At 43.5% G+C, this 14,462-nt stretch overlaps 1 protein-coding gene across 2 annotated transcripts in view; it reads right to left on the bottom strand.

Annotated features, from left to right (window-relative positions):
* The window catches only part of PARN (poly(A)-specific ribonuclease), a 185,762-nt gene that overhangs the window by 44,923 nt on the left and 126,377 nt on the right, over positions 1-14,462 (bottom strand). For both annotated transcript variants that reach the window (XM_073542882.1, XM_073542883.1), the window contains exon 21: positions 4,575-4,649. In XM_073542882.1, coding sequence (XP_073398983.1) covers positions 4,575-4,649 — 75 coding nt within the window. The remainder of the gene's footprint in view (positions 1-4,574; positions 4,650-14,462) is intronic.

The raw sequence follows: 14,462 nt of genomic DNA, 5'->3' as shown, positions 1-14,462 counted from the left end.
TCTGGTAAACTACTTACATTACACACAAAAAAAAAAAATTATATTATAATATATCTCAAAGCAAAAAAACAAATATACAGTGGCAAAGTAAATTGTATCTATATATCTATATACACATTTATATATACACATATATGTGTGTGTAATATACATACACACATAAATTTATATATACATACACGTTACTATATATACATACAGTATATATATATTATAATGTGTATGTATATATTACCTACATATATGCACACAAATATTTGAATAAATAAATAAAAAAAAACAAGACACATGCACCTCGCTATTATGAAGGGCTACTTAACAGACATTTCTATACTCAGAAGTCAAAGCATGACGAGGGTAACTTCAATGAAGAGGAAAAAAATTTTAAAAAAAATTAAATCCAAAAAAAAAAAAAAAAAAAAAAATGTATTTTGACACGATAACGCTGATGAATAGTAACACGGGGAGAGGTTCATTTTACCTGTGGAAGCACTTCGGTATATTTATTATTTCTAGCTGAATATCGGAGCATGCTCAAAGCCTACCGTGATTAACTGCTCTGCCAAAAATGGCGAGGAGATAATATTAAACCCGGTCTCCCCACTGAGATGTTCACCAGGAGGCCAAGCGACAAGGCCTAGCATGTTCCTGGATGTATACCGCCCCCATGTGGTGGACATGTGTACTGATCGACAAGCTCGCGGCCCAGGTTAGAATCTCTTGTGATCAGACCTGTGGTTCCCAACGTGCGGCTCCTCAGAAATGTCTGAAGCCAGGCATGCTATGGGGATAAGAAATGGTTTCGGGTGAAGGTGGGTTATAGAGCTTCTTTTGCCAACTCCATGCAGAAGGGGAGATGTCCGCACACGGCGTCTCTGCATGGCTGGTGTGTCCCGGGTTTCTGATAACTGGATGGCAATCACAAGAGCTGCAGGCTTACGAGAGAGCTGTGACCATCACATGCTGCAGCCACCAGAGCAATCACATGGGGAGCGGCGTAAATCATTGTACACTGCAGGAGAAACTATACTATGGGGTTTTCATATCGACCACGGGAAATAAAACCGAAATCCAGCTTCACTAGTATTGAAAATAGTCCGTGTGACCATTAATCCTACAGCAGCCATGGTGGTGGCATCCAGCGTGAGGGCAGAGCCGTTATATAGTAATACACCGTCGCACTAGAAATGGCATTTTACCCTTCCGAAAAACTGACACTTGTCTCCAAGTATATGACCATCAGGAGCTGGGCAAAATCCTGCTCTATTTATACATGGCTACATATTACACAGGAGACATGACAGCTGCCTAAACAAATTTAATGCAAATCAAAGGATCTACATTGTAAAAACATAGAATAAATTACATTTACTTTTTATATATTCCCCAAAGAGAAGAATTTTTGTAATTACCACAATTTATTTGCGTCTTTCTCACCAAACACTATGCTGCGATGCTGTTTCAATGTCCAGTTTATACACACCTTTACAAGCTGCTTTCAACTGCTGCCCAAAAAGATCCATGAACTAAAGTCAAAGTCCGAAATTAAGACTTTCACGTTCGTGTTTAAACACTGTATGTGCATCAGTGTTTTCGATCACCGTGTCAGTGTTAAATCCGTGTGTTTCTTTTTACCATCAGGGCTCGCTCACGTGAGTGAAGCCCATTCATGGGCATATGGAGTAAAAAAAAGTAACTGTTTATATGATTTGTAGGGGCTTATATGACATTTGTAAGGGCTATGTATAACTGTTAAGGCCTGTTTCACAGTTCCATTTGTGACCATCAGTCAAGATCCGACGATTTGAAAAAAAAACGGATCCGTTTTTTTCCTCATAGACTTGCATTATCGGCGGATCTTGACGGATGGTCGTCCGTTCGATCCGCTTCTGTACGGATCTGCCAAGATTTTGGCGTCCGCTCAGCAGACCGGACGGAGCATGTAACGTTATTTTGTTCTCCGGATCAGCCATTTACTAAATTAACCCGCATTTCTGTCTGGCTGCTGGATAAAATCTCTCTCCTCCACGACATACCCCTCCACATCGCCGCTGCTGATCTCTCTCCTCCATGACATACTCCTCCACATCGCCGCTGCTGTCCCACGAGATCTCTCTCCTCCACATCGCCGCTGCTGTCCCGCGAGATCTCTCTCTCCTCCACATCGCCGCTGCTGATCTCTCTCCTCCTTGACATACTCCTCCACATCGCCGCTGCTGTCCCACGAGATCTCTCTCCTCCACATCGCCGCTGCTGTCCCGCGAGATCTCTCTCTCCTCCACATCGCCGCTGCTGATCTCTCTCCATGACATACTCCTCCACATCGCCGCTGCTGTCCCACGAGATCTCTCTCCTCCACATCGCCGCTGCTGTCCCACCAGATCTCTCTCCCCTCCACATCGCCGCTGCTGTCCCGCCAGATCTCTCTCTCCTCCACATCGCCGCTGCTGATCTCTATCCTCCATGACATACTCCTCCACATCGCCGCTGCTGTCCCACGAGATCTCTCTCCTCCACATCGCCGCTGCTGTCCCACCAGATCTCTCTCCCCTCCACATCGCCGCTGCTGTCCCGCGAGATCTCTCTCCCCTCCACATCGCCGCTGCTGTCCCGCGAGATCTCTCTCCTCCACGACATACTCCTCCACATCGCCGCTCCTTTACAGCAACTTCTCCACGACAGCGCACCTACTGATGCCGCGACCACCGCTGCTGCTCCCGCTACTTCACCGCTGCTGATCCCGCCGTGCCCACAGCTCCCGCCTCACAGACAGCGCTACATCGCCCGTATTTTTACTTTTTTTTCCCACAGGCGCGGCTCCTTTAATTTTTCAACTTCAGCGGATCCGTACATCCGCCGATCCGATGCCACCCGTTCCTGTCAGTCCGCCTGCGGATCCATTTTCCGCTATTTTGGCGGATTCGGACTGACAGGAAAAACTTAAGTGTGAAACAGGCCTTAAAGGGAATCGGTCAGCTTTTTACTAACCCATCTGAGAACAGCATGATGTAGAGGCAGAGACCCAGATACTAGCGATGTATCACTTACTGAGCCGCTTGCTGAAGTTTTGATACAAATCGCTTTTATCTGCTACAGATCTCCAAGTTCTCTGAATACGGAACGCTGTAGAACTCCGCCCACATCACTGATAGTTTTCTTCCCATGCACAGTGTACGCAGAAAACTGCCAATCAGTGATAGGGGCGGGGTTATACACAGCCCATAAATATGGAGGACTACATGGCAGCAGGTTTACTAGTCCTCTATTGATAATCTCCTGTTGATAAACCAGTGATTTTAATCAAAACTACAACAAGTGATCCAGTAAGTGACATACCACTGGATTCCAGGTCTCTGACCCTATATTATACTGCTCTCAATTAGGTGGCGAAAACCTGGTGACATAGTCCCTTAACTCACAATGATTTTACCATATAATTTACTGGAAAAAGGGAAAAAAAAATTCCAAGTGCAGTGAAATTGAAAAAAAAAAAAAAAAAAAAAAGTGCAATTCCACAATTATTTATTTATTTTTTTTTTTATTACTATGCTCACTAAATACTAAAACTGACCTGCCATTATGATTCTCCAGGTCATTACAAGTACATAGATACCAAACATGTACAGTTTCTTTTTCATTTATTTTTGCACCCGGTAATTAGGTTTTTTTATCGATAGTAATTTGGGGTAGGTACAAAGTTTTGATCGCCTATTACTGCATTTTATTGCAATGTCGCGGCGACCAAAAGAAAAAAGCAGAATTTTGGCGTTTTGGTCTTTCTCATTATGCCTTTTACCGATCGGATAAATTCTATTTATATTTTGATAGATCACGCGTTTCTGAACGCAGCAATACCAAATAAATGCATTTTTTTTTTTTTTTTATTTTGAATGGGGCAAAAGGAATGATTGAAACCTTTATATTTTTTTTTACTTAATTTTCTTTTTTCTTACACCTTTTACTTGCTTTAATAGTCTCCTTAGGAGACTTGAAGCTGCAATACTGTGATCGCTTCAGGCCTGCTATGTGTGGCAGAAATGCTCATAGCAGATCAGCAATGACAGCCACGGGGGTCTCCTGCAGAGCCCCGATTGTCATACTAACTCACTGACACCACGCGATCTTGTGACAGGGGCGCCAATGGCGTTAATGACATGCTTTCAATGCGATCGAGTTAAATGCTGCTGTCCGATTGATAGCGGCATGTAACATGTTTAACAGCCGCGGGTGGATCACGATTCCACCTGCGGCTGTTAGGGACACATGATAGCTGATCATATCAGCTGTCTTGTGCCTGAAAAGATGCAGATTTCACATCCTATGTCATGAGGTGGTTAGTTTAAGTTGTATTTTAGGAGCAACTGACTTCCTATATACCCAAGTGTCAACAATCACATGGTCCCAAATAGGTTTATGTAGCCATGACTTACAATAACACCACATAATCGCTGCAGACATGCAACACCACATAATCGCCCATGACATAGCAAATTTAGCGGGACTGTTCCCGAAAAGTCTTGACCATCCCAGAAAAGTCAGTATGTGCAAAAAGAAACATTATTCCTTAACCTTACCTATCTGCACCTGATCTGTCTGAGTCAGTGTCACGAACGCTGATGTGTCATCAATCCAAGAAACTTGAATTTTACCTACAAAATCAACGGGAAGAATTAGAATCAATGCAAAAAAAAAAAAAAAAAAAAAATGACCTGTTGAACGTCAGATAAGCAACGAAACCCATCGTAGTTTACAATCAAATTCCTGATTCCGTATTTTGGAGGGCCTTTTGGAAATGAAAGAAGTAGTCTTAATGTAGGCCATCATTAACTTCTCCAATTCTCTTTTCACCCGGGCAGGTATACTGTGAGACTCTCTTGATACAGAGGTCCTGATATGTGACCCCTAGGGGCAGGGTGTGTACAGTACACACTATACTGCATATAAATCTACGACAATAGTATTCACTATAAAACAGGAGCACCCAGACACAAACCAATGACGAAAAGACATTACGTCTACCTCCCCCGGCTTCAGGAGAAGCTGCAGAATGGATCCGTAGTAAAATTTTGGAAACAAGGAAAAATTCTGAATCCTGCAGCTCGTATCAGGACACTCCATCTTTTTAGGGATAGTATTAAAGCAATTCAAGCCTATTACATCCCTTTAGGAAAGTCGCAGGCAGAACAAACCACAGGGCAAGGCATTACCAAGCACGAAAGCAATGCTTGCCAGGAGTAAATTGGGCAACTGTAGTCTCAGCTGTCGCATACTTGGAAGTCACACGAGAAAGCAGAAAATCGAGCAATTATAGTCTGCAATACTTTTTTGTTTTATTATTGAGAGTACAAGAAGACTATAGCATTACATAAGAACCTGCTCGGATTGTCTGGCCTTTCATCAGAGTCTTTGGGTGAACCAGACTAAGTCCTTTTATCCCCTACAGCGGTCTCCCTCGGTACGGTCAGAAGGAGATGGATTTCAGATCTGTCTACTCCAGCCCAGGTGGCGAAGTCATAATAACTGACCCAATGAGTAGCTCATTGGTGATTATATGAAGCCATAAAGTCCATTCACATGTTGTGATTGGTCACAGCAAGTAAAAAACACACATACATCATAGTGTGCCTGTCTATACCATGCAACAAAATGACGATAGCAGAAGGTATTTGTGCAAAGCCCCCAGGGCCACGGCAAAGGGCTTAATCCAAAGAAGGAGTATCGACAACATTTCAGAGAAAGGCTCCAATGTGCAAAATCCAAAAGTTGACAAGTGAAAACAAACCTTTTTTCCTCCTGCATACCATGTTCCCACAAACTAGAAGTTCGGACCCAACTCTACCTAGAAGGTCGGGACTTACAGAGGAGCATTAGGTGCTTTTGTGACCCCTTTTTTCTAGTTGATTATTCTTCTATTTGAGGCTGCCCAATCTTTCATGCAATAAGAGGGGTAGACGCAGACCAGTGACAGGTACTCTTTACCAGCCAGCCCCCCTTCATCTCAACAATGCATTAATGACATCTCATTCAGCCAGGGTCAAGTACCCTAAAACAATCATAGGTTGGATCATAGCTCTCAGGCTTCAGACGTCTGAAGTTTTCACAGACACAACATGTCCCCATGATAGTCTATAGTGATTGTTCACTTTTTTTGCAGATCCCAGTCATGGATCAAAATTATCCATAAAAGTCTATGGGTCCATCAAAATCACAGACAGAACATGGGTGGCTTTAGTGTTCAATCCATGTGCTGCCCAGGATTGAGGTTGGGTTCATATACGGGATTGGAGAAGCAGGAAGCTCATCTGCATATTTCCGATGCATTCTGGGAAGAGAAGAGTCGCCTTAAGCTGATCGATCGCTGGGACTCGCCGGGTCTCGCTATTTGAGTTTCCACCCATCATAGCCTGCATCAGCAATATGGAAGAGAAGAAAATCCACATGGTCACCTGCAACACATGCTACATGTTTACGGGGCTTCCGGCCCAAAAACTCAACTTTACCTGTCAGAAGTGCAAACTTGTTGACCTCTTAGAGGAAAAGGTGCAGGGACTGGAAGAAAGAATAGCAACATTGAAGGTAATTAAAGAACATGAGGACTTCTTGGATGAAGCAGAAGCAACCATTCAGGATACGGAAAGTGAGAAAAGCTTCAGAGCACATACAGAGGCTGAAAAGTGGAGCCATGTGACGAAAAGAAGCAATCGGATCAAGTGGTCATCACCACCCACACAGCTTAGCAACCAATATGAAGCCCTCATGCTGGAGAACGAAAATGGCACAGCTCAGGATGATACCGTATCTACAAGAGAAGGCACACTATCAACAAAAGAAGTTACTCTGTCAGCAAAAGCGGAAACAAATGACACTCAGAAACACTCACTAGCAACAAGCAGTGCGTCCGGAAAGAAAAGAAGAGTGGTAGTTATGGGCGACTCACTACTAAGAGGCACGGAGGCAACTATCTGCAGGCCGGACATAGCCGCACGAGAAGTATGCTGCCTCCCAGGAGCAAAAATCAATGATGTGGCCAACAGGATACCAACTATCCTCAAATCCAAGGATGACTACCCTTTCCTACTGATACATGTAGGCACAAACGACACGGCAAGAAATGACCTACCAACTATCTGTGAAGACTTTGAAATTCTGGGGAAGAAAATAAAGGAACGGAACATACAGGTTGTTTTCTCATCAATCCTCCCAGTCGATGGCCATGGCATCAGAAGATGGAGTAGGATACTAGAGGTGAACAACTGGCTACGATGGTGGTGCAGGCAGCAAGGATTTGGATTCTTGGACCATGGCGTGAATTACCTCTACAATGGACTTCTCGCAAGAGATGGGATACACCTCACAAAACCTGGGAAACACACATTCGCCAGAAGACTTGCCACACTCATCAGGAGGGCTTTAAACTAGAAGAAGAGGGGATGGGAGGAAAAACAGCAGACAAGAACATGCAGCAGAAGGACAAACTAATCAAGGATACTAGATGTGGTAAAGAGGACCCAAGACAGGGTACTCAGAAGGAAGCTAAGAAAAATGAAGCAAAACTTCTTTCCTGCATGCTGACCAACGCAAGAAGCCTGACCAATAAGATTGAAGATCTGGAGTTGGTAATGTATGAGGAAAAATAAGACATAGTAGGAATAACTGAGACATGGTTAGACTACAGCTATGACTGGGCGGCTAACTTGCAAGGATATGATTTGTTTAGGAGGGATCGTAAAAAAAGGAAAGGGGGTGGAGTCTGTCTATATATAAAGTCCACTTTAAAGCCCACACTAAGAGAAGATATACAAGAGGGAAATTAAGATGTGGAGTCTCTATGGGTGGAGATACAAGGAGAGAAAAGTAATAAAATCCTCATAGGGGTTTGTTATAAGCCACCAAATATAACAGAAACCACTGAAAATGTATTATTGAAACAAATAGACAAAGCAGCAAATCACAATGAGGTGATTATTATGGGGGACTTCAACTACCCCGACATAGACTGGGAAACTGAAACCTGAGTATCTCAGAAAGGAAACCAATATCTGTCAGTAACCAAGGATAATTATCTGTCACAACTTGTGCAGGGTCCAACTAGAGGGACAGCCCTTCTGGACTTAACTTTAAGCAACAGGCCAGATAGAATAACAGACGTACGAGTCGATGGGCACCTAGGGAACAGTGACCACAATATAATACAATACAATTCCACTTGTCCTTCAGTAAGGTGCCCTGGAAGGGGGTTGCGAAAACGCAGAATTTCAGGAAAGCAAAGTGTGATCAGCTTAGAGAGGACCTTCGTCAAATTGATTGGGACAATGTCCTCAAAAATAGGAGCACAGAAAATAAATGGGAAATATTTAAATCAGTTTTACACACCCACTGCGAGCTAGCCATACCGTACAGAAATAAAAGGGCTAGGAACAGGAGGACACCAATGTGGCTAAATAAGGATATAAAAAGGGCAATAAATAACAAGAACAAGGCATTTAAGAAGCTAAAACAAGACGGCAATGAAGAAGCATTAAAAAGTTATAGAGAAAAAAATAAAATGTGTAAGAAACAAATACATTTAACAAAAGTGGAAACTGAGAGACTCATTGCTAAGGAAAGTAAAACAAACCCCAAACTATTCTTTAATTATATAAACAGTAAAAAGATTCAAATTGATGGTGTCGGCCCTTTAAAGAACAATGAGGGTGAAATCATAGAGAGCGATGTGGGAAAAGCAAATGTTTTAAATACTTTTTTCTCAACAGTGTTCACACAGGAAAAGGATTTGCCAGGGGAAATGCAGAGTGATAATGTAAACTCCCCATTAAGTATTACCTGCCTAGCCCAGGAAGAAGTGCAGAACCGCCTTAGTAAGATTAAAATTGACAAATCACCAGGCCCTGATGGCATTCACCCTCGGGTATTAAGGGAGTTAAGTAATGTGATAGACAGGCCTCTATTCCTTATATTTAACGACTCTATAGAAACAGGGTCTGTTCCTTTTGATTGGCGGCAAGGAAATGTGGTACCAATATTCAAAAAGGGGTGTAAAAGTGAACCTGGAAACTATAGGCCGGTAAGCTTAACATCTGTTGTGGGTAAAATTTTTGAAGGGTTTCTAAGGGATACCATTATGGAATATCTCAAAGTTAATAAATGTTTAACTCCATATCAACATGGATTTATGAAGGATCGCTCCTGTCAAACTAACCTGATCAGCTTCTATGAGGATGTAAGCTCTCAAATGGACCAAGGAGAATCATTGGATGTCATTTATCTCGACTTCTCTAAAGCATTTGACACTGTCCCACATAAAAGATTGTTAAGTAAGATGAGAAAGCTTGGGCTAGGGGAAAATGTGTGTAGATGGGTAGGTAGCTGGCTTAGTGATAGAAAACAAAGAGTGGTTATTAATGGTGCATACTCAGATTGGGCCAGGGTTACTAGTGGGGTACCACAGGGTTCTGTATTGGGCCCCCTACTATTTAATATATTTATTAATGATCTAGTGGATGGCTAAGGCTAGTTTCACATTAGCGCTTTTGAGCGCAGCGACGGCCCGCGCACGGCCGCTGCTAAGCCCCGCCCCCTGCCGCGCCTCCGCCTACCGGTGCATGATGCTGCATACGTCCCCTATCTTTATCACTGGGGGCGCAGGCCGTGCGCAGTATGCGTTTGGCGGCGCATGCGTCCTTTTCACGGTGCGCTGAGCGCAACCAAACTGCAGCAGGTTGCATTTGGCGCTGGTCGGCGCACCGTGAAATGGACGCATGCGCCGCTAAACGCATACTGCGCACGGCCTGTGCCCCCAGTGATAAAGATAGGGGACGCAAGCAGTGTTGTGCGCCGGTAGGCGGAGCTACCGGCGGAGGTGCGGCAGGGGGTGGGGCTTAGCGGCGGCCGTGCGCGGGCCGTCGCTGCGCTCAAAAGCGCTAATGTGAAACTAGCCTTACACAGTAAAAAATCAGTATTTGCATATGATACAAAACTATGTAAGTAGTTAACACAAAGGAGGACAGTTTGCAACTACAGACAGATTTGAGTAAATTGGAGAATTGGGCTGAAAAATGGCAAATGAGGTTTAACACAGATAAGTGTAAGGTTATGCATATTGGAAGGAGAAACAGATGCTATAATTACTTACTAAATGGCAAACTGCTGGGGAAATCAGACATGGAAAAAGACTTAGGCATCTTAGTCAATTAGAAGCTAAATTGGAGTGCCTAGTGTCAGGCAGCTGCCACCAAAGCAAATAGGGTCATGGGATGCATTAGAAGAGGTCTGGGGACACGAGATGAAAACATAATTCTCCCTCTGTACAAATCACTCGTCAGACCACACTTGGAGTATTGTGTGCAATTTTGGATTCCGGTGCTCAAGAAAGACATTACTGAACTTGAAAGGGTTCAAAGGCGGGCTACTAAAATGATAAATGGAGTTGGTTCACTACAATACCCAGAAAGGTTATCAAAATTAGGTCTATTTACTCTAGAAAAGAGAAGACTTAGGGGAGACCTAATATATATGTACAAGTATATCAGAGGGCAATACAGAGATCTCTCCAATGAACTGTTTGTACCAAGGACTGTGACAACAAGGGGGCATTCTCTTCGTTTGGAGGAAAGACAATTTCTGCACCAGCATAGAAGAGGGTTCTTCACGGTAAGAGCAGTGAGGCTCTGGAATTCTTTTCCTGAGGAAGTGGTGATGGCCAACTTACTGAATGAATTTAAGAAAGGAATGGATGCGTTTCTTGTGAGTAACAGTATAGAAGGTTACGAATAACAGATTATAGATAGATGGTTGACCCAGCTTAGGGGAAGGAATTTTTTTTCCCTATGGAGAAAATTGGCTTCTACTCTGTGGGTTTTTGCCTTCCCCAGGATCAACAATGCAGAACAGCTGCACTAAAAATAGGTTGAACTAGATGGACATACCTTCAGCCTTCAAAACTATGTTACTATGTTATGTTACGGTAGTTTTCTTCTACGGTCAATGGTTCCATTGGGGCTTATGTCTAAACCCCACACAAAGCGTGATTTGAGTGTATGTGCAAACAGGGCCATTAACTATACTGATACATAACGGAGCACGCTGTTACTCCATCTGCCTCATCTTCACCCATATACAGTTGTGCTGAAGAGTTTACATACCTCAGCAGAATTTTAGCTTTCTTGGCCTTTTTTCCAGAGAATATGAATGATCACACCAAGACTTTTTGTCCCCTCATGGTTAGTGGTTGGGTGAAGCCATTTATTGTCAAACTACTGTGTTTTCTCTTTTTAAATCATAATGACAACCCAAAACATCCAAATGACCCTGATGAAAAGTTTACAAACCCCATTTCTCAACACCGTGTATTGCCCTCCCTAACATCAATGACAGCTTTAAGTCTTTTGTGGTAGTTGTGGACGAGGTTCTTTATTTTCTCAGATGGTAAAGCTGCCCACTCTTCTTGGCAAAAAGCCTCCACAGTTCCTATAATTTCCTGGGCTGTCTAGCAAGAACTGCGCGCGTGATCTCCCCAGAGTAACTCAATGATATTGAGGTCAGGAGACAGAGGGCTACTCCAGAACCTTCACTTTGTTCTGCTGTAGCCAATGACAGGTCGACTTTTCCTTGTGTTTTGGATCACTGTCATGTTGAAAAATCCAAGTACGTCCCATGAGCAGCTTCCAGGCTGATGATTGCAAATTTGACTCCAGTATTTGCTTTTAACATGCTGCATTCATCCTTCCTTCAACTTTGACCAAGTTTTCTGTGCCTTTGTAGCTCACACATCCCCAAAACATCAGCGATCCACTTCCGTGCTTCACAGTAGGAATGGTGTTCCTTTCATCATAGGCCTTGTTGAGCTCTCTCCAAATGTAATGTTTATGGTTGTGGCTAAAAAGTTCAAAGTTTGGTCTCATCACTCCAAATTACCTTGTTCCCAAAGGCTTGTCTCTGTTCTGTTTTGTGTATTGTAGGCAAGACACTTTGTGGCATTTGTGCAGTAATGGCTTTCTTCTGGCGACTCGACCATGCCTCCCATTTTTCTTCAAGTGCCTCCTTTTTATGCATCTTGAAACAGCCACACCGCTAGTTTTCAGAGTCCAGTAATTCAGCTGATGTTATTTGTGGGTTTTTCTTTGCATCCCGAACCCTTTTCCTGGCATATGTGGACAAAATTTTTGTTGGTCTACCTGACTGTGGTTTTGTTTTTGCAGAGCCCCCGATTTTTCATTTGTTAAAGTTTGAACGCTGCTGACTGGCATTATCAATTCATTGGATATCTTTTTGTATCCCTTTCCTGTTTTATACAGTTCAACTACCTTTCCCCATAGGTCCGTTGACAATTCTTTTGGTTTCCTCATGACTCACAATCCAGAAAAAAAGTCAGTGCCTGGATGAAAGATGCAAGAGTCTGTCTGATTCCCAGAAACTCACTCAGCTTTTATACACGCACACTGATTACAAGCAAACAGGCCACGGGTGAGAATGTTATCTTTAGTAGCCATTCAAACCCATTTGTCTCAACTTCCGTGCATGCTATCAGGCCAAAATCACCAGGGTATGTGAACTTTTGATGAGTTATTTGGATGTTTTGGGTTGTCGTCAAGATTTATAAAGAGAAAACACAGTAGTTTGACAATAAATGACTTCACCCAACCTCACTAACCATGAGTGGAGAAAAAGTTTTGGCGTTATTCATATTCTCTGAAAAAAGGCCAAGAAAGCAAAAAATTCTGCCAGGGTATGTAAACTTTTGAGCACAACTGTACATCTAGTTAAGGAAGGCAGCAAAATGTGAGTGATCTGGATGCCAGCCTCCAATAGGCACATAGAACCAAAAATGAAGGATGACAGAGACCACTGTATAGATCGCCTCCGGCGATGTGTCAGTGGCCGGTGAGCTGCGCACTGCTAGATCATTAGTATTGCACGCATTCTTACTGTGTTTGAAGGCGCTCCAGGAGGTCATTATCCCAAAACTCATCAGTATAAAATTTCAAAATGTCGAGCCTAAGCCTATTTCAATAAAGCTGTACTTATGCAGGCCCCTCGCAGTACAGGCCCCCCTAAACTTTCCTTTACATTGCTGTGGAATACAACAGTAAATTGAGAATGTCAGACCGCTAATGTAATCAGAACAAAATATGTCTAAGACGTAAAAGATTAGGTTGCACAGGTTCAGGCGTGAGCCAACTTTCTTAAAGAAACCCTATATTCCAGATGAGGAGATGAAATAAGCAGTGCAACAGCAAAGTGGAATATGGACTCCAGCTGGGGCCTGACTAATATTTTTTTAATTGCACATTTATATTGCCTTGATTCCTAAAATTGCCAAAAGAAAGGCGCTGAATATCCGCAGACACACTGCCCTAAGATGTTCCCATAAGATAGGACACATTCACTTGGTTCAAGTACACAAATGCATAATTAGAGCGCCATTTGTTACGCCTGTTCTCCGCTTACAATCTGTAAACGGAGCCAGATCATTCACTGCTGTAACATTGCATAGCCTATAGTCAGAGGAGTAGGCAAACTGAACACAAGAATAATTAAAGGGGCACATTTATGGCATAACCGCAGGATAGGGTACAAATACAAGTGCCACCTCCGCGACTGCAAGAAAGGAGCTACATGCTGTGTTTATATAGGTCACATGCACAGAGTCTTCTTATTGCCCACCTATTTGTGACAGCCTCCTTACCAGGGGATGACCACTCGACAATGGTCCAGTAAAGGAAATTTTTTTACCCTTAAGACACAAATGAAACTAAACACAGTTATAAAGGGTATTTAGCCCCTTTAAGAAGCAAGCAGTTAGTGAGAATCTGTCAGCAGGATCAACCCTACTAAGCCGTATATACGGGCATGTAGGTTATAGGAAGCTGAATACCGTATATACTCGAGTATAAGCCGAGGCACCTAATTTTGCCACGAAAAACTGGGTCAACTTATTGACTCGAGTATAAGTAGGAAATGCATTGTCCCTTCATCCCTGTCCTGGAATGCGTCATCCCCCCCATCCCTGTCATGCGTGGCTACCCCCCCATCCCTGTCCTGGCATGTGTGGCTCCCCCTGACCCTGTCATGACATGCATGGCTTCCCCCCGTCCTGGCATGAGTAGTTCTCCCATCTTGGTATACATGCTTCCTATTGCCAAAAAACATCCTACTGCCCCCTCCTGTGCGCCCTGCATCTCGTTGGTTCCGGCGACCTCGCAGCATCTCGTTGGTTCCGGTTTCCAGCAGTTCTTAATGTACCGAGCGATCATGTGGCCCCGCTCATTAAGGTAACGAATATTCCCTCCATGCCTATGGGAGTGAAGGCGCATGTATATTCATTATCTTAATGAGCGGGACCACGTGATCGCTCGGCACAGGAAGAGCTGCTGGAAGCCGGAACCAACGAGATGCAGGGCGCGCAGGAGGGTGAGTAGGATACCTTCTGGAAGCAAGAGGCTGCAGCTGTCACTATGTGCGTA

The sequence above is a fragment of the Dendrobates tinctorius genome, unplaced genomic scaffold, assembly GCF_039654945.1.
Source record: "Dendrobates tinctorius isolate UK_male_01 unplaced genomic scaffold, ASM3965494v1 ptg000129l, whole genome shotgun sequence".
NCBI lineage: Eukaryota > Metazoa > Chordata > Amphibia > Anura > Dendrobatidae > Dendrobates > Dendrobates tinctorius.
This window is presented reverse-complemented; position numbering and strand designations above follow the sequence as displayed.